The sequence below is a fragment of the Dendropsophus ebraccatus genome, chromosome 7, assembly GCF_027789765.1.
Source record: "Dendropsophus ebraccatus isolate aDenEbr1 chromosome 7, aDenEbr1.pat, whole genome shotgun sequence".
NCBI classification, from domain to species: domain Eukaryota; kingdom Metazoa; phylum Chordata; class Amphibia; order Anura; family Hylidae; genus Dendropsophus; species Dendropsophus ebraccatus.
In genome coordinates this window covers 66,008,540-66,029,804 of record NC_091460.1, presented here as the reverse complement: position 1 = coordinate 66,029,804, position 21,265 = coordinate 66,008,540, and the positions used below count along the sequence as shown (strand labels likewise).

The 21,265-nt window shown below is 40.2% G+C and overlaps 1 protein-coding gene across 7 annotated transcripts in view; it reads left to right on the top strand.

The window, feature by feature from the left end:
- The window catches only part of MTUS1 (microtubule associated scaffold protein 1), a 161,187-nt gene extending 144,585 nt beyond the window's left edge, over positions 1-16,602 (top strand). For all 7 annotated transcript variants that reach the window (XM_069977677.1, XM_069977679.1, XM_069977678.1 and 4 more), the window contains 7 exons: positions 8,854-9,068; positions 9,441-9,546; positions 10,286-10,359; positions 10,450-10,548; positions 11,264-11,380; positions 12,565-12,662; positions 14,773-16,602. In XM_069977677.1, the coding sequence (XP_069833778.1) occupies positions 8,854-9,068; positions 9,441-9,546; positions 10,286-10,359; positions 10,450-10,548; positions 11,264-11,380; positions 12,565-12,662; positions 14,773-14,986 (923 nt within the window). In that variant the 3' untranslated portion in view covers positions 14,987-16,602. The remainder of the gene's footprint in view (positions 1-8,853; positions 9,069-9,440; positions 9,547-10,285; positions 10,360-10,449; positions 10,549-11,263; positions 11,381-12,564; positions 12,663-14,772) is intronic.
- Positions 16,603-21,265: the final 4,663 nt, after the last annotated feature.

The following is a 21,265-nucleotide window of genomic DNA, read 5'->3' as shown; positions in this document are numbered from 1 at the left end:
TTAAGGTGCTCATACACCTAAATAGGTGTCTGTTGAATTTACAACAGTCAGCTGTCTCTGTAATTCACCACATACACATGAACATTCTGCTCAGCTGTCTTATACTCTGAAGAAAGAGGATCCTTCTGACTAATGCTGAGTTTACACGGAACGATTATCTTGCGAATTTTCACAATAACTATCTAATTCGAACGATAATCGTACGTGTAAACGCAGTGACCGATTAAGCGACGAGCGAGAAATCGTTCATTTTGATCTTTGAACATGTTTTCAAATTGTCGTTGGTCATTTGCAAAAAATTTGCAGATCGCTCCATTTAAGCAGTCGTTCACCGATTTAACCTATGTGCGAGATAGCCTTAAGCGATCGCAAAACGATTTTTACGTACGTTATATCGTTCCGTCTAAAGGCTGATCGTTATAAAAAGAATTGTTACTTCGAAAACGTTAATCGTACAATCGGGCAAATTATCGCTCCGTGTAAACCCAGCATTAGATGTATGGGGGCCTTTAATCGTATAGACCAGTGTTTCTTAACTCCTGTCCTCATGGCCCATCAACAGGTCATGTTTTGAGGATTTTAGTATTCCACTGGTCATATAATTATACCTTTTATTTTTAATTCTGGATACAGTGATCTTTATTTTCTATTGCAAATATTCCAAAAAACTCTTACATGACCTGGGCCAAATTTATATTAAGACGTTTGTTTACGACACTTTGTAACCAGGCGTGACTAAGGGGGCCTGACCTCAATATAAAAGGAATGTGCTATCTATTGAAAGTTGGCTGTCAGTATAAAGTGTCTCCAAAGTCTCTATTGACTGATGATGGAGATGGGGGTCGGGTGTGATAGTTTTTTACTGCCCAACCCCTTTTATTTTTATACATGATCAATGCAGATGTTGCCATTTTTGTCCTATGATCTACTGACACAAGCAGTGCCCAGATCATGGCTTGTGACCCATTTCATAACTAATTGAATACCCTGTTTGTAGCAGTGTACACTTTATAGCATATATAAGGGGGTTTATTCCATCCACATACATGCTAATGTGACAGAACAATCAATAAGCCTAGTTACTCATTATACAGGTTTCTCTGAGTAAGCGGAATGCATCATTAAGTTGGATTTACATGGCCTGTTTACTGCTGTTCCGTGACCCATGGTTGTAATTACCACAACATCCTCATGGCCCAAGCTCACAAACCTGGACACATTTCAAGAAATTGCCACCCAGATGGGCTACTTTACATGTATTTGAGTAGAAACTTTTTTTTTTTTGTAGCACATATAGGCCTCATCCATAGTACAAACTACATGAAAATCTTCTGAGGTTCTTATAGAACTTTCATAATAATACGCTCCATTTTATTGGTGGTTAGGTAGGTGTATAATTGCAATGGTTACTGCTTTCCAGTTTGCTGTGAAGATTCTGAGTAAGATGGTGGAAAAACCAAAACTTTATAGGGGTGCCTTGTCTAGATCTGATATGTCAACCAACATATCTCAAGTGTCACTGTTGCTTGGGAACATTTTTGACGCGTCTGCTCCTGGCTCTGTGTCACGTGATATCATTTGGGCTCGATAGACTTACATAGGCATTCAGTTGGAGCTCAACTGATCACGTGACACAGAGCTGGGAAAGGATTGCCCTTAGCGCGGTCTTCTCTCGGTTTGTTCTCACAATCAGTAAGGGTCTGAACACTGAGATCTGGATTAATCAAAACTTTTCACATGTCTCTGTGACATGTCAAAAGTTTTTTTCAAACAGTGACACTTTAAACTTGTAGGGTACGTTAAGTTAAATATTACTTTTATTTCATTTAGCACACTTGCCTCCTTCTACTGATATGCTGCTCTTTCCCTCACATTGTTGATGTCTCTTTTTCTGTGTTACCACCCACCACCCTGCTCTAAAAGCAGTGGTCTTGATGGTAAATATAACTATGCTATACGTGTGTGTATACTATATGATATATATGTATAAATATTTATTCTATAGCACTATATACACCTAAGTATAGTCTATTGACATAGCAATACCCCTTTAATTTTTTTGCATTAATACGTTGCCCACCCATAGCAGCTTTCCATCTTTCCAATATCCATTTATTATGGATTCTGCACAGTTTTGCTGTTATCAGGTGCATTTACCCACACTAAACACACAAAATCAACAAATCTCAGTCCACTCTGACACTGCTCCCTGCTCCTGGCCGTGTCGGGATCACGTGTCCTCAGTCTCTTCAATGGGCTGGGTTAGCGCTTCTAGGAAGGACACTGACTGCTGCTGCTGATCACCTGTGGCTGCACTCCTGTGGCCCCCCTGTGGCTCACCCGTGGTTACCCACGCCCTGACTCAACCGCCCCTTACCTGCGCCCCCCCCCACCCGCTGCGCCTAACCTGCGGCTCCCCCGTGAGCCACCAGTGTCCAAGCCCCCCCACCCGCGACTTACTCGCACCGTGCGAGTAAAAAACTTGTAACTATGGAGCGGAAAAAGCTAGAAAGAGGAGAGACTGCTCAAAATACTCAGGGGGACTTGGTGAGTATGACCAGCTAGCTTTGGGAGCATTTTATTTTTTTTAGCTCTTGGGGGGAATACCCCTTTAAGTCCTTGATGTTGAGGGGTATGAAAAGAAAAAATAGACAAGCATACACAGCTTTTGGTCTCATGTGTGGACAGAATTTGTATGGCAGCACCTGGCTGTATTACTTAGTTAGGTAATTTGTAGCCACACATACAGTATGGTGCCTTTATATAGTACCACACACTTGGCGATGGTTAATGTATTGCATTACACACACATTATATTCAGTGTGAGCCCATAGATTTATGTGTATTGTGTTATAGATTTATACACAAATCTGTAATGACTGTAAGAGCAACCCAATATTACATTTCCATAGTATGTTTCCATGTTAAGTAAATGTATGTGTATATGTAGCTATATATTACCATATATTATAGATCCGATCATTTGTCCTGTACCTGTTCCTGTGATTCTTTGCCAGATGAGGATATTAAACTGTTCCATAAATAAAGCACTCCTTGAAGTGTCTGCTTTTTAAGAGGATCAACTATACAACAGTACAAGGAGTGTCTCCACTGCCAACTTCTGCCAACTTCACAGCTGTAATCTACTTTCTCATATTCCCAATGCAAGTGCTAAATTTATCGGCGTCAGGATGACTTTCTTGAAGTGTAGTGTAATTACATCTGTGGTTACAATCGGGAATTCTGTTGCCCCAAAATAAGCTGGGTATGGCCCCATAATGCTGCAGTATTGTGCAGAGTAGCAATCAATTTTTTATTTGTAAAGTAAGTAATATACCATCATATAACCACTCCTTTGAAACCTTTAAAAAAAAAAAAAAAAAAGTTATTCCATATGGAATATTTCCAGGTCGGTCTGACCTCCTCACCTGATGAAGAGGTTGTTCTGACCTGGAAATGTGCTGTACAGAATAAAGCTTTTTATTGTTTCTTGTATTATATTTGTTTACATGCTGCAGCTTTTGAGCAGCTAAAAGGTGTGGACTAGTCTATGTTTCTTTGGAGTAGGTGAGTAGGATGCCGATGCAGCTGCTGCCATTGGTTTTGATATAAAGGCATTCTGAGAGTTGTCTCTCCTGTTGCACAGCGCTACCTGTTGGGCTATTTTTCTTGTTCAGTTATTATACTGGTCTATACCAAGAAACTGTGTTCTCATTATATATTCAAAATATCACCTGTCACTATATTATGAGATGAACATCATTGGATATAGCTAGCAGCCACTTATTCCCTGATGTCTATTGAACTAAACATGCATCCTCAGCAGATCACCAGCATGCATATTTATGATTGGCTGAATCTATAATCTATGAACATGTTTTTTTTTTTTTTTTAATAAATCGTATTTTTATTAAAAATAGTTTTCCACAAGTTTTCATAAAACACAAAGTATAAAACAGTAGCATAATGGGTTTCAAAACAATGTGGGTTTTTTTTGTTTTTTTTACAATTAAAGGATTTTTTTTTATTTTGTATCACATAAAGTATACACAAATGCAGCAAAGGGTGCTGTAAAAAAAACAGTAAGGTGGTAACTATAATAGGCTTTTTTTTTTTTTGCATAGGCTATCAATAGTTTGGTGGGTTGCCGACATCTGGCAACACTGTTCAGCGTCCACACTAGAGTGAGAATGAAGCCAGAAGCAGTAGGCTCTGTTCCCTGTGTAGTGGTGTCACTTCAATAGGAGCTAAGGCTGCAGTAATGTAGTGCCACGCTACACAAGGAACTGAGCCAATTGCATCCAGCTCTGCTCTTACTATAGTGCTGGCACCAAATGCCCGATCATCATGAGAGCAAGGTGTCAGCCCCTTACGATCAACTACTGATAGTCCTGTGGCGATCAATTGTTTTATCTCAGTACAACCTCTTTAATGCCGGCATAAGATAAAAAGGTTCAAAATTGAGACTAAAATGGATTTTCTCAGATTTCACCATTGGTGGGAGAGTGTAACTGTAGAAGAGAAACCACCATAGTAAGTACATAGCAACAATTAGAAATAAATTCCGAGGTGAAATCTTCTGCATGCTTTTCACTTTCATACCTGTCAGCATGCTGGATTCCAGCTCAGGTTGTGGCATTGGTTGTGCAGTGCAGCTATACTCTCTGTACTCTCTGCTAGCTGTCCCAGTTTTAAACTGGGGAATGTCTACAGGTCATGAGTTTCATATTATTGCCAGTTATCTGAATGCATGACTTGCCCTTGTTGGCTTGAAACGTCTCTGTGTTTGGGAAAGGAAAGAGAAATATTAAGCAATTTAAAGGATCAACTATAAAAAAATATCAGAATTGTGTGTATGTTGCCTCCTGTTTTGCTTCAGATTATCTTCTATGACAGGGGAAGGGAACCTTGGCTTTCCAGTTGTTGAAAAACTACAACTCCCTTCATGCCTGGAAAAGCCAAGCTTTAGCTACAACTCCCATCATGCCTGGACAGCCAAAGCTTTAGCTACAACGCCCACCATGCTAAAGCTTTGGCTGTCCAGGCATGATGGGAGTTGTAGTTTTACAACAGCTGAAGAGCCAATGCTATGCGAGTTGAGTGTCTGTTTTCTGCTGCTTCTATATTATAATGATGGGGTGGTCTCTTATCAACTCCATTAATACCACCATGACAGAGTACAGAGCTGCATACATGTAGTGACAGCTGACAGACAAGGTCATGATTCTGGCTACAACCAGACAGTAAGGGCAAGTGAGGTGAGATGAGCTGCGCTCTCCTGACCTCCTCGGCCCCAAGTCTCCTCATTCTTCCTGGTATTAGTTTACATAATCCCTGTACTTTCTAATTTTTAGCAATTTTCTCCTTTATCTCTGGAGAGCTGGCATCTGTTTGTGCAGCGTACGCTTCCTCGCCTTACTGCTCTGATGCAGGATAGTAGTCTACCGTTTTACTGTAATTTTACAATAAAATGGTTAGAGGCAGACACAAACTGTTTAGAATATAATCCCCAGCAATGTCTTTTTGAAATATCCCTACGCAGATACAGTGTATTGTCTGTACATTTAGATTGCCTTCCCATGCAGCACATATGGATAGTGGGATGGTACGCCAAACATTAGAGTATACACTGTATCCTCACTTGACTGCTGGTAAGTGCTGGTTTGACATGATCACACTGACTAATGGATAATTCCCTAATGTCTGCTAATATAAATGCAGTTTAACAAGATAAATCGGCCAGACCTCTCAGTGACAAAATCCAGGCAGCAAAGTTTAGTGAGATCAGCCCTGACTAATGCGTTTAATTACATTAAAACCCAGCCAGCAAATGATTGGGCAGTAAAGCAGTGGTTATATGTGTACGGCACCCCGCCAAGGACTTTATTATGACGTTTTGTAAATTATAATCTGCTAATACATAGTGATCAATTGTGTCCAGGTTAGAGGCCAATCACATCATTTTTACTCTTCTTTTGGCATTTGCGTTGAAAACACTCCCAAACATACATAATAAAAAGGGTTCATAGCCAGACAGCAAAAAGTGTAGTGGTGGTGGTATTAGTCAGTATATTGCAAAAATGGTATAGGATATCTATACATGTAACCAAAGCAATGACTGATTCCTCTGGTGGCATCCATCACAGGCCCCTGGGTAGCTCTAGTAATATCACTCCCTGTATAGGTCTATAGGTCACTGGAGCTTACCTGGCTGAAATAAAAAGCAGGGGGCCTAGAGTAAATCAATGGAGGTTTGGGGGCTTTACTGAGAAGCAGGTACTGGAAAGCTTTAGGATAGTGATGGTGAGGTGTAAGGATGTGTTCCTGCATGATGCCAGCAGGGAGGTCCCAGGAATACAGTAGGCTATGAGAAGACATACTGAGCAGCCCAGGACAGGGGTATATACAATAGTCCATACTAGCTTGAGGTCAATGTAAAGGTGGAGCGGGCTTTATAGATTCTGTCCTCCCCGGACGCTTATATAGATGGATGCATTTCAGCCCCCCATCTGATGATGAGATTAGTCACTTGTGGTGTTGAAGGACGACAACACTGTCTATATGTTCTGTTATGCCCCATGGACCTTTTGTGTGCCAGAATTTAGAGCTGTTCTATGGGCAATGATGTCCATGCATTTCACACATTTGCGTGAATGGTTGACATGTTATGTAAGCCTAGATGTCTATCTAGACCTATGGCAAGGTGTTGTCATAGGACCACACCTAGGCATCTAGTTTGCCATGGGCAAGGATGACAGGTGGTGTTTGACCTGGGGATATGTAGTTAAATGTTTTCTACATACAAGAAATACTTTTTTAAACTAGAAATTCTACTCTTTTTACTAGACTAAAATTACCGGATTGCTTTGTAATTCTTATCCCTGAGTTGACAATGCATTATGCCACCAAGCAGGCATGGGCCGAGTCGCTTTGACAACATGGAGATTCCTTGCCCAGAGATTGTTTCTCTGCCAGCATGCTAGGGTAAAACATTTGCAATAAAACCTTGGAAAACATCTAGCAATTATGAATAAAATATGGCCTTCCTGAGACAGCACATAATGAGAATTGTAATTCAATTAGCTTCTTCATGTGAACCAGCTTGAACTCCTCTGTAAAAGCAGGATAAGAGCATAAAATCCACTATTGCTAGAATATGAGCTCTATTACATTGTGTTTCTTCTAATGCAGGCTGGATAACTCACTTGTAATTGTGAACACCCATTTTGTTTAGGTTTCTGGGGAAAAGCATGTAGGGGTTAATATGAATATGGAAGCTTTCTTCTGACAGATTATTTTAATTTTTCTGCATTGACACCCTAATGTCTTAAGTAGTATTATGCATATGATAGTGTCCTTATATTTGAATGACCTGTATCTCCAGAATACTAGTTGACTGCATGACAAACCACCTATAGCCTGGGAAATCTGCATGCGATTAGGCCATTGAAATGAATGTCAGTCCATGTAATCCATGAGCTTGGTCTGCCAGAGTAGATGATATTTTTGCCAAGCAGCTGTTCATACTTGTAGATAGAAAGCAATGGATCACCTCTGCAATCCTTACACCATCACATGTCCTCATGAAGAAAGCCCCTTTAGAAACATGGCGTTAGTACAAACAGAGCCTGCTTTATAATGGATCCATTCTTGCTGGGATTGATAGATCTCTTGTCTGACTTGGACACTAATTGCCCTTTTGACCTCAGTGGGGATTTTTATGTTCCAGTAAATTGGACAGTACAACTATCTCTACAGATCACCATTCTTGTATTGTCATTCATACAGGAAAACCTGACATTGTGCTCCAACAGACCATTTCTTCTTGTCTGTAGCAGAATTTTTGTCTACATTATTTCCGAATAACCTTTTCACCTGTACAGTCATTGCTCTGCACTATGCACATCTACCACTAATCTGTTACATCACGAGTAACCTCTTCACACTCGAATAGCCCGAGCACATTCCCTCTAATCTATTCTGACTGTCAGACAAGTCCTTACAGGTGAAATGCCAGATTTACCCACACAGGCAAAACCATGCTCCTAAAAATGTCTGCTAAAGTTTAGGAAGAATGATTTACCTTCCTTTGTCTTTCACATTCTAAACTAGCTTGACTGAACGCATCCTTCCCATCTATTCCATAAGCTTTATGCAGCACACCCAGTTCTGTGCAATATCGTAATGATATATTTCTAATGACAATCTTGGTGCGTGTGTAACATTTCTCAAATTCTATTGCAATAGGAAGAGTCCTACTGTGAATTCACCCAGACCTCCCAATAGGGATTTAGCAGGAGAGTTACTATGAAAAATAATCTGCCATATTTCATACAACACTGCCTAAGGGTTTATCTATAAACTGCTAAACAAACCTGATGTCATTCATAAGTTATAATATCTTACTGTTACATGAATAAACTAATAAAGTATGATATTTCTATTTAAGTGAAAGGACTCTCCTTCAATATGTAGTGATGGCATAATGGAGATCCAGCTAAACCACCAGAATGAAGGGTACCGTACCTCTATAGGCAATGAGGCTGTTTTCTATGGATCGGTAGAGTGTCTCATAACTATACTGCTATGGCATATGCAGTATATGGTGATATGCCATAATGTTATTAAGAACCTTTTACACAGGATGATTATCAGCTGAACAAACTAATTATTGTGCCATGTATAAGACCCAGTGACCAGCCAGTGAACGAGAAATTGCTTTGTAAATGTATGTTTACTGTCAACTTCCCTCCTCCCACCCTTCAGGTCTTACCTCAAGCCAAAGTGCAATGTATATGATGCTACTATGGAATTAAAAGAGTTGTCTAATCTTCTATTTCTTCTCCTTTGCAGTGTCTGCATCTGGTACATGTGACCGGTTGGAGAAGGAGAAGAGTGACCTGCTGATAGCTTATGAAGGCATTTTACAGAAGGTAAAGGATGAACACTTTGCTGAGTTGAATGACCTGGAGGAGAAACTCAAGCAGTTTTACACTGGAGAATGTGAGAAACTTCAGACAATCTTCATTGAGGAAGCTGAAAAATACAAGACTGAACTTCAGGAAAAGGTAAACCGTGCGGCAGATCACATGTTAACATGCGCCGGATTCGCGATCAGATTCTGCCTCTTTTTAAATCTATTCCTGGCTTTGGCTTTAAAAATCTGTCATATAAACCTCTCTGTGTAAACACACCATTACACCTTAAGGAAAGTCTACACAAATGTGTGAACTGGAAATGTTAGTTTGTGCTTAAGATAAGGAACTTCTCTCATGCATGTGTTTGAAGTCAAGTATTTTGGCCCTTTGAGATTATAGTAATCTCTACCAACGCCCTAGTATGTGATATAGGAGTTGAAGTCCATTATTCCCATGTGCTCTTTGTCTGTAAATCAGAACATTACTTGTTACCGCCATTAACACTGTATAACTTCTTTATAGGTTGACGACCTTAACACCACTCATGAAGCCTACAGACTGGCAGCAGAGACTAGCCATGCAGAGGACATACAAAACATAAAGGAAGAATATGAAAAATCTTTGACTGGTAATTTCTTTTTCTAAAGCACAACATGTCCGATCCAATTATATACTGTGATCTCCTTAGAAGCCAGTTGAATCATAGAGTATGCTAAAACCAGTCTCCATTAACATGCATAGTCTAATTTATCTAAAATAGTACTTAAGCTGGCCATACATATTAAGTTTAAATCAGCCAAACCCACCGCTTCCATTGGGATCCGTCAACTGTCTAATGTGTATGGGGGCCTACAGCATTTTGGATTTCAGGGAGATAATGTTGCTGCCAGACAGCTTCTGCAGTAGATTCTCTTCTCTCCCCTAATCAGAAAACTCAGACAAGCATTCATGTGTTTATGGGGGGTGGGGGGGACTTAGAGAGAAAGCTGTCACTCAGACAAGCTTTCTCCCAACAGCTGTCTATGTATGACTGGCTTTAGTCCCATGGAGCAGTTGTCCTGCCATTAACTTTGGGCACACGACCACTTTCACGTACTTACTGAGGAAACTCCTGCCACTTGCTTTAAATTTATCGATAGGCCCTCGTTCACCTCACAAAAGCCTTTTTCCCACCATACTGCACCTTCCGTGCAGAATAAAGTTTCCACAAGTAAATGTTGTAGTTTTGATGGTAAACCGAATAGTAACCCAATAAAGTGTTAAATGAACTTGTCACCCAAGTATGTAAAATGGTAATTTAATACTGTGACATCTACTATACACATTATTAGTTCTTAATAAAACCAGTTATGTTCTTCATCCTCTAGAACTAAAAGACAGTCAAGAGCGGGAAAATAAGGCACTGGAACACTCCTTTAAAGAAAAGCAGGCAGAGATAGAGGTTGGTGTTACACATGATATCTGCTAGATTTTCTTTGTCCAGTTCAACCGTTTCTTACATGTGTTTTTGTTTTTTCTCCTGAATCTAAAGAAAAAAATTGAAGAGCTAAGACAAGAGAATGAATCTCTGAAAGAGAAGCTGAAGGCCGAGGAGGAACACAGAAAACTATCCAAAGAGAAAACCCCACAGGTGCGCTTTGTCAGTAGTGTTGGTAGCACATATTCACACATGTAGTACCTGAGCGAAAGTGTTGGTCATTTCTACCTCCTGTCCTCCTAGTTCCTTCCATTTGTGGGTGTATGTTGTCAGTGTAATCTCAGAACATACAGTTTCACTGTTACAGAGTCAGCTGGCTTATAACTGTGGTGTGCTCCAGTACCTGGTGAGCACCACTCCAGGGCTTTGTCCCTTTTAATTCCACCACTTAGAAAGGCCCATCTTAGAATAGGAAATGCCTCATGTGAAAGAACCCTTATACAATAAGCATCCATATACTGTGTGAGTGGAATCTATAAAGAACAGATTTCCCCTATATTAATGACCATAGCAGATGTAACAAAAAAAATTTCATTTTCCTAAAATGTACAGTATCTTTAGATTCAGTTTTCATTTTCATCCGATAAGTTTACAGCCAGATTGATTTAGACTGAATCTGAGGCGGCTGCTGTAGCTGCAACTTAGGTGCAATAATTTATATGTTGTGTCTGTATGAGATCACGTTTTGGTAGAGATTCAGTGCCTGCAGCGAGACATTATAGAAGATGAATTTCTGCTGCAGGACATTTAGTGTTTTCATCATGCTATTGGCGGCCACAATACAATTTCTTGGTTTAAAAGCCATAGATCCTGATATCAACCTGTCAGCCACAGGTTATAGTAACCGGTTACCCTTCATTCCTTACAGAAGAACTCTCAGGTGATGTATCTTGAGCAGGAGCTGGAGAGCCTCAAAGCAGTATTAGAGATTAAGAATGAGAAGTTACATCAGCAAGACAAAAAGCTTATGCAGATTGAGAAGCTGGTATGTACTTTTACGTGGCTTCTATTAAGAAGAAATACTGATTTATCTATTTTGTGAACAACCAAATTGTAATTATAAAGTCCAGGCTGCAGGCAAGTTATTCAAATTATTTTTGGTTGCATGACTTGCATTAGATTTGCTTTGCAGAACTTGTATCGCTGTGTTGCTAGCCTTCACATGGGATTTATTATTGAAGCCCATCCATAGGTTGGGGTTTTGCATGGTATTGCAGTTCAGTTGCATTAATCTGTGCTGCTGAGAGCTGCAGTACTAGGCATAGCCACTAGGAAATGTATAGAAATTTGCCTGGTAAAACAGTAAACAGGCGGCTATTGCTAAGGCACCGTGGCCCCTTACCCTTTATTACACAGCCCGATATTAAGGAGCAGACGAGCACTAACTTGTCAGGTCTGCACTCGCTTGCTTCTCATTCCTCGCTCACTGCCTGTGCTATTACATGCACAGACATCGAGCGGGGAGCAGCAGAAGGGGCTGGCCATAGAAGATAATGCCAGTCTGTTGCCTCCACTCCTATTACACAGAGCGACGGCCAGCATACTGTTGCTATTGTCGTTTTAAAGGTTTTCCTTAAACTGATTGTCTTCAACCAATAACAACTTTGATGGGTATCTTACTTGGGATGTGTTCTCATACGATTTATCAATGTAAAGGTTGCTAATTTCTTGGTTTGATGCCTGTCTGCAGATATCTTGCGGCACTGAGAAGTCTGTTCTCAGTAATGCACCCTCTACTAATTTGTTTCTCCTCTCTTACTGGCTGACAGTAATTTATGTGGCCACTTTTAGTCCTTTATATTGTTGCATATGAATCCATTTTGATTTCTCCATGTAGAAAGTAATTTCTTTTAAACGCATTTAGGAAGCAAGCTCTATAGAGCCAAGGAAATGCTTTTCAATAGTACAGACACTGAACATGCCCTAAGCTTGCATACAATTATATTTTAGCTGAGCAAGCACATTTTACTACATTATTGTCTCCTGTTCCATTTGCTTTTAAGCACATAATTCTGGAAACCGTGCAAACAAATGTCACTGGATGAATATTGATTTTGTTTAATGAGACGTTGAGAGTGGCCAAACCCGGACCTTCATTGCCTGCACTGTTCACGGGTCTGATGCCTCAGTCTTACACAAGTATGGTCATTTTTGTTGTTGTTTTATAAGGTCGAGACCAACACAATCCTGGTGGAAAAACTAAACAAATGCCAGCAAGAAAATGAAGATCTTAAAGCTCGAATGGCAAATCACATAGCCCTCTCGAGGTAAGCTTCAGGTCATGGATTTGCTTCCTTGATAAATTTATTTTGTGTTAAACAAAAATACTCCCAGGAGACCAATGAGGTCAATTATGGGCAGATGTCTTGGCCTTCATTTTGCCTAGTCTCATAATATCTAAGATCAGCTGGATCATAGGGTTTAATCTTTTAGGTTAACACCCCCCCCCCTCTTCTTCCACGAGGTTGTCAAACAACAAGTACTTCTGCTTTTCCAACACGTTCAATGTCTCCATTTATCCATTGTTGTAGTCCTATGTGGTTGAAGTTTACAATGGATATGAATTGGGTCTTCTTATCTCAGTGCAGATAATTGTGAGAATAAACACAAATTAGAACCACCCTTCTCTTGGTAATTTGGATATACAGTAAGAGCTATGTAAGATGGGCCACTCTGCTGGTAACACATGCCAATCTTGTAGAACAGTGCCTGTTGAAGGTGCCTTTTACATGACACAATCATTGTGCAAACAGCACTTTACAATCACTCAATAATTTGTGGCCCTTTACTTTCATGATTGTTGGCCACCCAGCTCCAATTTAGGGCTGTATTACATGACCCAAAATTTAGATCTGTGCTCGCTTACCAAGCCTATCAGATGGCTCAATGATCAGGAAACAAGTATACGCTTTACCTGTCCAAGCTTCCCAGTGTCATCCTAGCATCTCACCGCAACCACTGCTTGCACTGCTGAAGCCGTCTCTGAAGTGACTGCACAGTTGGCTTCAGACATGCCAACAACGGCTGCAGTGAGAAGCTAGAAGGATACCGGGGAGCAAGGAGAGGCAAGTATAAAGTTTTTCACTTTACACATTCCTCAGCCGTCAGCTAGGCATCGCTTTACACATAGTGATTAGAGATGAGCGAACCTCGAGCATGCTAGAGTCCATCCAAACCCGATCGTTCAGCATTTGATTAGCGGTGGCTGCTGAACTTGGATAAAGCTCTAAGGTTGTCTAGAAAACATAGATACAGCCAATGACTATATCCATCTTTTCCACATGGCCTTAGGGCTTTATCCAACTTCAGCAGCCACCGCTAATCAAATGCCGAACACTTGGGTTCGGATGAACTCGAGCATGCTCGAAGTTCGCTTATCTCTAATAGTGATCCATGGCTGATGATTTTTTTTGAAACATGTTAAAAGACAATCATCAGCCCATGATTGTTTGTTTGGTTGATCTTTGCTTTTATTACACAGAGTTATTGGCAGGGCCAATAACTATGAACTGTAATCTGCCAATGAACAACCTTTTTTTTCCGTTCATCAGCTGATTGCTGGTCCTTCTGCGTGGGTCAGTGATAACTAGAGATGAGCGAACTTCAAGCATGCTCGAGTCGATCCGAACCCGAACTTTCGCAATTTGATTAGCGGTGGCTGCTGAACTTGGATAAAGCTCTAAGGCTATGTGGAAAACATGGATATAGTCATTGGCTGTATCCATGTGTTCCAGGCAACCTTAGAGCTTTATCCAAGTTCCTGAGTACACTCAAGAAAAGTTCCCTTAAGAATGATGATCTTACTCTAGTGTCACTAGAGGACCTGTTCTGGCATCTATTAATAGGAGCATTTTAGAACAAATTTTCTCTTTACATTTCTCACATAATAATGTGAATTAAAAAACATCACACAAAAATAACCCTTCAAGATGCAATGAAGCAGGTAGAACTGATTAGTATAAAAAGATAAATTAAATGTTGCCTAAATGGCGAACCATACCTCCTAGTACTTGAGCCAGCAAACTGGTGGCCCACAATTAAATCGGAACGGACATTGACATTGTGTAATGCTACGTTTACACGGAACGATAATTCGCCCAATCGTACGATTAACAATTTCAAAGTAACTATTATTTTTTATAACTATCAGCATTTAGACGGAACGATATATCGTAGGGAATTTTTTACGAATGACTATTTAAGAATATGTTAAAAGATCAAAATGAACGATTTCTCGCTTGTCGTTCAATCGTTCGCTGCGTTTACACATACGATTATTCGAATTCGATCGTTATCATGCAAATTCGCACGATAATCGTTCCATGTAAACGCAGCATAAGCTTCTCGCTTTTAATACACCTTCTTTTGCTATTGCAGGCAGCTGTCCACAGAGCAAGAAGTTTTGCAGAGGTCACTAGAGAAAGAATCCAAAGCAAACAAACGTCTCTCAATGGAGAATGAAGAGCTTCTCTGGAAGCTACACAATGGTGACCTATGCAGCCCCAAAAAACTGTCACCATCTTCTCCCGGTATTCCCTTCCATCCGCGAAACTCCGGAGCATTTTCCAGTCCGACAGTGTCGCCTAGATGACACTATTATCATTAAAGATTAAAAAATTCTCAGACATTTCAGGACGTCATGGTGAGACTGCTTTGGACATAAACAATGGAAACTAAAGCTATATTAGCTACCTAACCATTACAAGATGACTGGAATTTGGGATTTGGGTTAATGGTTCTGTAACCCACTGGAATTTGAAGGAGCAACTGGATAATGTTGTTCTTTCAGCTAAAGAGAAGACTTTATGGTAAATATATATATATATATGGACATTGTTGCACAAAGCACTTACCTAGCAAGAAACAACTATTCTTGCATTTTTTTTGCCTTTTTTCACCTACAGCAAGTACATAGGGAAAAAAGCTCAGGGCCTGTAGATAAATCACAAACTTTATAAAGTTTCTTTATTCACCTGTTAAGTGTTTTTCCCATTGGATAGGGTGCTTGTGAAGTGAATGAGATGGATGATACACACGGCTTGTCTGCCTCATGCTGCCTCCTTTTTGTTTTTTTGTGTTTTTTTCATATATTTTTCTTTTGGCCACCATTTGTTATCTGTACAGGAAGCTTATGAAAACATTACGGTTCAAAGAAAACTTGAGCATTCTGCACAACATATATCTGCCTTGTAGAGCGTCAGAACACCATCCATTAATAATTGAGGTTTTATGGTTCTTGTGACTTTCTCAATCCCTCTAATGTAGACTTACTGACTTTAATGCCTTTGTGAAAAAAAAGTCTGCTGCTTCTCATCTGTAAGTACAGTGATTATCCATCTCCTACATAGTTATATGTACTTTTTGGGACTATGCAAAAAGCACCACATTGGTGTTATACCATTGACCTGCATTAAGTTACTTATTTGCGGTTACAACTCATTTTCTAGTGCAAAAAATGTCTCTAAAAACTCTTGAGAAGTGTGTTATGTCATAAGAAAGGTAATCGCCATCTGTCAATACATGCATCATCTTCAAGTCACTATTTGTTTCAACCAAATGGATGGAGAGGAGAAAATTGGACGCAATTTTGTACCAACAGAAAAGACAGCCAGGAGAAAATTAGATGCAATTCTGTACCAACAGAGAAGACAGCCGATTCGCAACTGTTTGAACTATTTTTATTTTTTTTCCACAGTTTACAACCTGTTTGAGTTGAAATTAAAGTCTGTTAAAGCTTTTTTTTTTTTTTTTTTTTTTTTTTTTTCAAGCATTTCCAAAAAAAAGATTTCCAAAGAGTTTTATAATGTAACAGCCTAAAATAAATGTTTTCTGTTCTGTACGTTTTTTGTGTTTTTGAAGCTCCGTTTTTATCTATTGTTCAATATGTTGCCACTTGGTTCCCTTGGGTAAAGATATTTCAGGCCTGTGACCAACATGTATTGGTTTGTACCCCTGATTGTTATTGCTGCAGTTTTATTCTTCGACACCAATTTGTCAAATTTGGGCACGGAAAAGGAAATGTTTTTGTGTATTTTTGATTTTTTTTTCAGCTTTACTGGGTCATATTTCATCTGTATCATGCAATTGTGTGTAGCTTCTAGCCTACTTGGATGTAAAAAGAAATAATAAAGCTGTAGTTGCTTGGTTTGTAATGATTGAAATATATTCTGATGTTTAAGAGAATAAATTTATTGGTGCAATAATTTACTTCCCATTGTGTGGTCTTGGGTTTTTTTTTTTTTTGGGGGGGGTCTTCGTTTTACCTTACAATATACATTGCTTTTTTGTCATGTGTTGCATGCTTATACAATGGTACAATACAGAGTTTGATTAGAGGTTGTTTTTTTTTTTTTTTTTTTTGGGCTGGGTTAAAATGTGTTTAGGCCTTAGTGATGTGCATTCCCACTATTTTCTGTTTTACCTTTCCAAAAAAATAAAGTAAAAAATAAACTGGAGTGTGACAGGCCTTGCAGTCCCACAGCAGTTTGCATTGATAAAACCATACGTAGGTGAAAAGGAAAAGTGGTCGATTCCGGCACTCCAGACGTGAGGCTAAAACTTAACTTTTAATAAATATGCATTAAAATAGGATGTCACTAGACAGACCAACGCGTTTCGCGTGGCTGCGCTTAATCATGGTCTAACTGCATGTGAGCAAAAGGTTGGTTAAAAACATAAAGCATCCAATTGTGCTAAAGCCACGTCATGATACATAGGGGGGGATCCTGGGGCAAACAGAATATGTTAACCCTTTTGGATCTAAAATATCTGGTACACGTAGGATGGCAGAACAACTATGCGTGGGGGTTATTAAAAAATCATAAATAATGAAATAACAAGTCATTTTTGTAACTCATCCCCCTAGGTCTGCGTGTATCTAGGCGGAAGATAGTTTCGGCTTCTCTATGTAGCAGAATCTTGTGCCAGTCTCCTCCTCTATGTGGCTTGCTGACTTTAATTATGCCATAGAACCCAAATGTCTCTAAGCTGCCACTATGTACTTCAAGGAAGTGTTTTACTGCTCCGGATGAATTGGTAGTGTTGCCTCTTCGTATGCCAGCGATGTGCTCACTAATGCGGTTTTTCAGTTTTCTGATTGGTTGCCAGTGTAATCTCAAATCAGAAAACTGAAAAACAGCATTAGTGAGCACATCGCTGGCATACGAAGAGGCAACACTACCAATTCATCCGGAGCAGTAAAACACTTCCTTGAAGTACATAGTAACAGCTTAGAGACATTTGGGTTCTATGGCATAATTAAAGTCAGCAAGCCACATAGAGGAGGAGACTGGCGCAAGATTCTGCTACATAGAGAAGCCGAAACTATCTTCCGCCTAGATACACGCAGACCTAGGGGGATGAATTACAAAAATGACTTATTTCATTATTTATGATTTTTTAATAACCCCCACGCATAGTTCTTCTGCCATCCTACGTGTACCAGATATTTTAGATCCAAAAGGGTTAACATATTCTGTTTGCCCCAGGATCCACCCCCATGTATCATGACGTGGCTTCCGCACAATTGGATGCTTTGTTTTTAATCAACCTTTAGCTCACATGCAGTTAGACCATGATTAAGCGCAGCCGCGCGAAACGCGTTGGTATGTCTAGTGATATCCTATTTTAATGCATATTTATTAAAAGTTAAGTTTTAGCCTCGCGTCTGGAGTGCCGGAATCCACCACTTTTCCTTTTCACCTACATTCAGTAATCAGTGCCTGGCCAGCACCGGACATCCGTGCACCCTCCACTCTTCGTGATTGCTGCAAGGAAGACTACGCCTAGGTGAGCTGAATCTTCACTCACTCTTTTCATTGATAAAACCATACCCAGAGAATGTTTTTTACTGAGGGTACTTAACTTTTTCAAGGACTTATCCCTGGTATCTCGCCTGGTGTCTGACCTGTTGTGCTGCTCTGGCTACACTGTGATATCCATTTTCCGCTGACATCTGCCAGCAACCTGAAGAATTTAAAGGGGTATTCCGATTTGGAAAAGTTATGCCCTATTCACAGGATTTAACATAACTAAGAGTGCAATTTATTGTCTAAATGGGAATACCTCTTAAAGGAGCCACCCACTGGAGAATCTTGTGAAAATGAGCATCCCCCCCAGTCAGGTGATCACCTTCTATAGCCAATGGTGTCGAGAAAACTGCTCGTAACCGCTGGTATCATGGGGTACTAACCCAGAGGAGAGAGGTGAATTTGGACAGTGGTTTAGATCAGTGCAGATTAACATGGTAACCAAAGGTCTACACTACCAACAGTATACTATTACAGTAATACTACCCTGAGGACTCATGGAAACAGTAAACCAGCATCACACTAAATGGGCCCTCTAACAGTCAGTCTAAGCCAGTTGAATGGCATAACCATTTCTGACCTTGAGGATCATACTAACTTACACAAACTCCTAAAAGAAGGTGGTGGGGAAACACACTTTTAAAGTGCTATTGACGCCCCCTTACTTTATGTGCGGTTCTCTGCACTATCCACAAACTTAGAGGCTGCACATTCAATATATAACTGTATAAAACTTGTCCGCTTCGTCTTCTCTAAAATTCCATCATTTAATCTGTGGACAGTGTCAATTAGATGGGGCTTCACGGCAGTTGGACCCAATTGCCTTGAAACCCCTCCTAGGTGACACCATCAACTGATGAGATGAAGCGAGAGTAAGGGGGTATAGGGACCTTTACACTGAACAGTGCACTTTGCTTGTACCCCTGGTCCGCTTAGCCAATCACTTGTTGGATAAGTCACTTCTGCGTCCAGTCACTGGCAAAGTAGTTTTTTCCTGTGTGTTGAGAGGAGACCAGGAAGTAATGATTAGCGGGAACTCTGGGACCACCAGAATGGAAGTGGCAGGGGATTGGGCACAGTAAGTAACTATTCTCAACCCAAATATTAATAATTTTTTATAAAAACCCATTTAGGCAGCAAGGTCTAAAGGGTCATTACTTAGTATAGTATTCTATGATTAATAGTTCTTATAGCTCTGATAGATACTATTACACTATGAGTGCACTTACATTATGAAGTGACTATAACATTTATTGATTATTGGTAAATGTAGTGATATTGTTTCAAATGTAATCTTAGAATTGTAAGCTGATACAAATATACAAGAAACAATCATTTTGATAATTTTCAGATGTTTTGGTAAAGGTTAAAGGGCTTTCCTGGGCTCCAATGTCTGATGGGCAGGGAGTTGCCTGCCGACTCCTGACTTGGCAGAGCCCTGGCTCCAGCATACATACAATGAGAGGGGATCTGTTCATTGTAAAGTGGTGGTGTTGGATTACTGCTACCACAGAACTGAAAACCCCTTAAATGTAGTGGCATAAGGAGGTTGTTAGCTTTTATATTTTATCCCATATACAGGTGCTAGTGTTTCTCTCCATACAGTCAGTTTTCTGGCCAAGTTTCAAGATCTCAGTTTAAGGCTTCAAAATGATCTCTCTTTAGGGGAATCTGTCAGCTGTAATTCAGGTTCCAAATAGATAGCTGTTAGGACAGGGAGACACACGGTACCTCTCATAAATCCAGCTGAGCTTCCAGGATGTAGAGAAATGATTTTACTCTCTGGTACAAGACAAAGAGGCTTTTCCAAGCTCCTGAATATTTGAAATCTAGAATGTTTTGCCCCTCCCTTCTTGATTGGCACCTGGAAGCTGAGTCCCAAGCAGGTTCAGGTATGGGAGGGGGAGCAAGGAGGTGGTATAGCGTGTTGCACTTTAGGAGCTTGGAAAAGCTGTAAAAAGGAATCTGTCACGTACAGAGCTGTAGATAAGTGATAGGAAAATAAATGATGCCTTTGTAGAGGGTCCTAGGGGCGTTCAGACCCGAACATGGACTTAATCGCTGAAGTCTGTGTTTAGGTCCAAACAATGACCCGAACACACCCACACCAGAAAGGAATAGGTTAGGTGACTGGGAAAGGTGCCAGACCTGGCACACTGAGTTTTCTGTGTCCTGCCTTGGCTGAGCAAACTTGCAGGAGCCAAAACCCAGCACAAAACCCACCCTCCTGATTTTTGTGTTTATTAAAATCGTCAAAGAGGAGTGTGTGTGTGTGGGGGGGGGTTATTTGAATAAAGAATATATTTTACAAATTGGCTCTCCCTTTTTTTTTTTATAAATGCGCTGGGACTACTAGTACCTGTTGTAGGAGGCCAGATCAACCCCTGTCCAGTTTATACCCAGATATAGTTTTGCCTAGGCCAGAGTAAACACCGGGATATAAAATAGCCAAGGCCAAACCATACCCCTCCAGGTCAGAATATACCCTGGGGTATAAAATGGCCTAGGCCAAACTATACCCATTGTGTAAAGTAGCCTAGATCAAACTATACCCCTGTGTGTAACATAGCCTAGGCCAGAGTATATCCATCTAATGTCGAACTAGGCCACAGTATACTATGGGGGATAAACTTAGTTGGTGTGTAAAGCAGCCTGCCATGCTATATCCCTCTGGGCCATAATGTTATTACTTCACAGTTTTTTTCAGCGCAGGCTACAGTATACCCCAGGGAATATATTATATATCGGGGGGGGGGGTGTAAAATAGTCTAGGACAGTTTTTATTGCTCCAGGTCATAATGTTATCACTTCACTGGTTTTCTCACTTTATCTCAAAATCTGCACACTTTGCAAGAAATTATTATTTTTTTTAAATCATTCTCTGATACACAGCTGCTTCCTCCTGTTGGGAAATACAGTACAGTGCTTACATTGAACTGACAGTAGATGGCGCTGTCCCATCAGTGCATCATCTGCACTATTTTTTTTTTTTTTTGAGCAGGAGGAGGTTTTTATGCGCCATGCAAAATTTTACAGTTGTTGCGCAAAAATCATCATTAGAC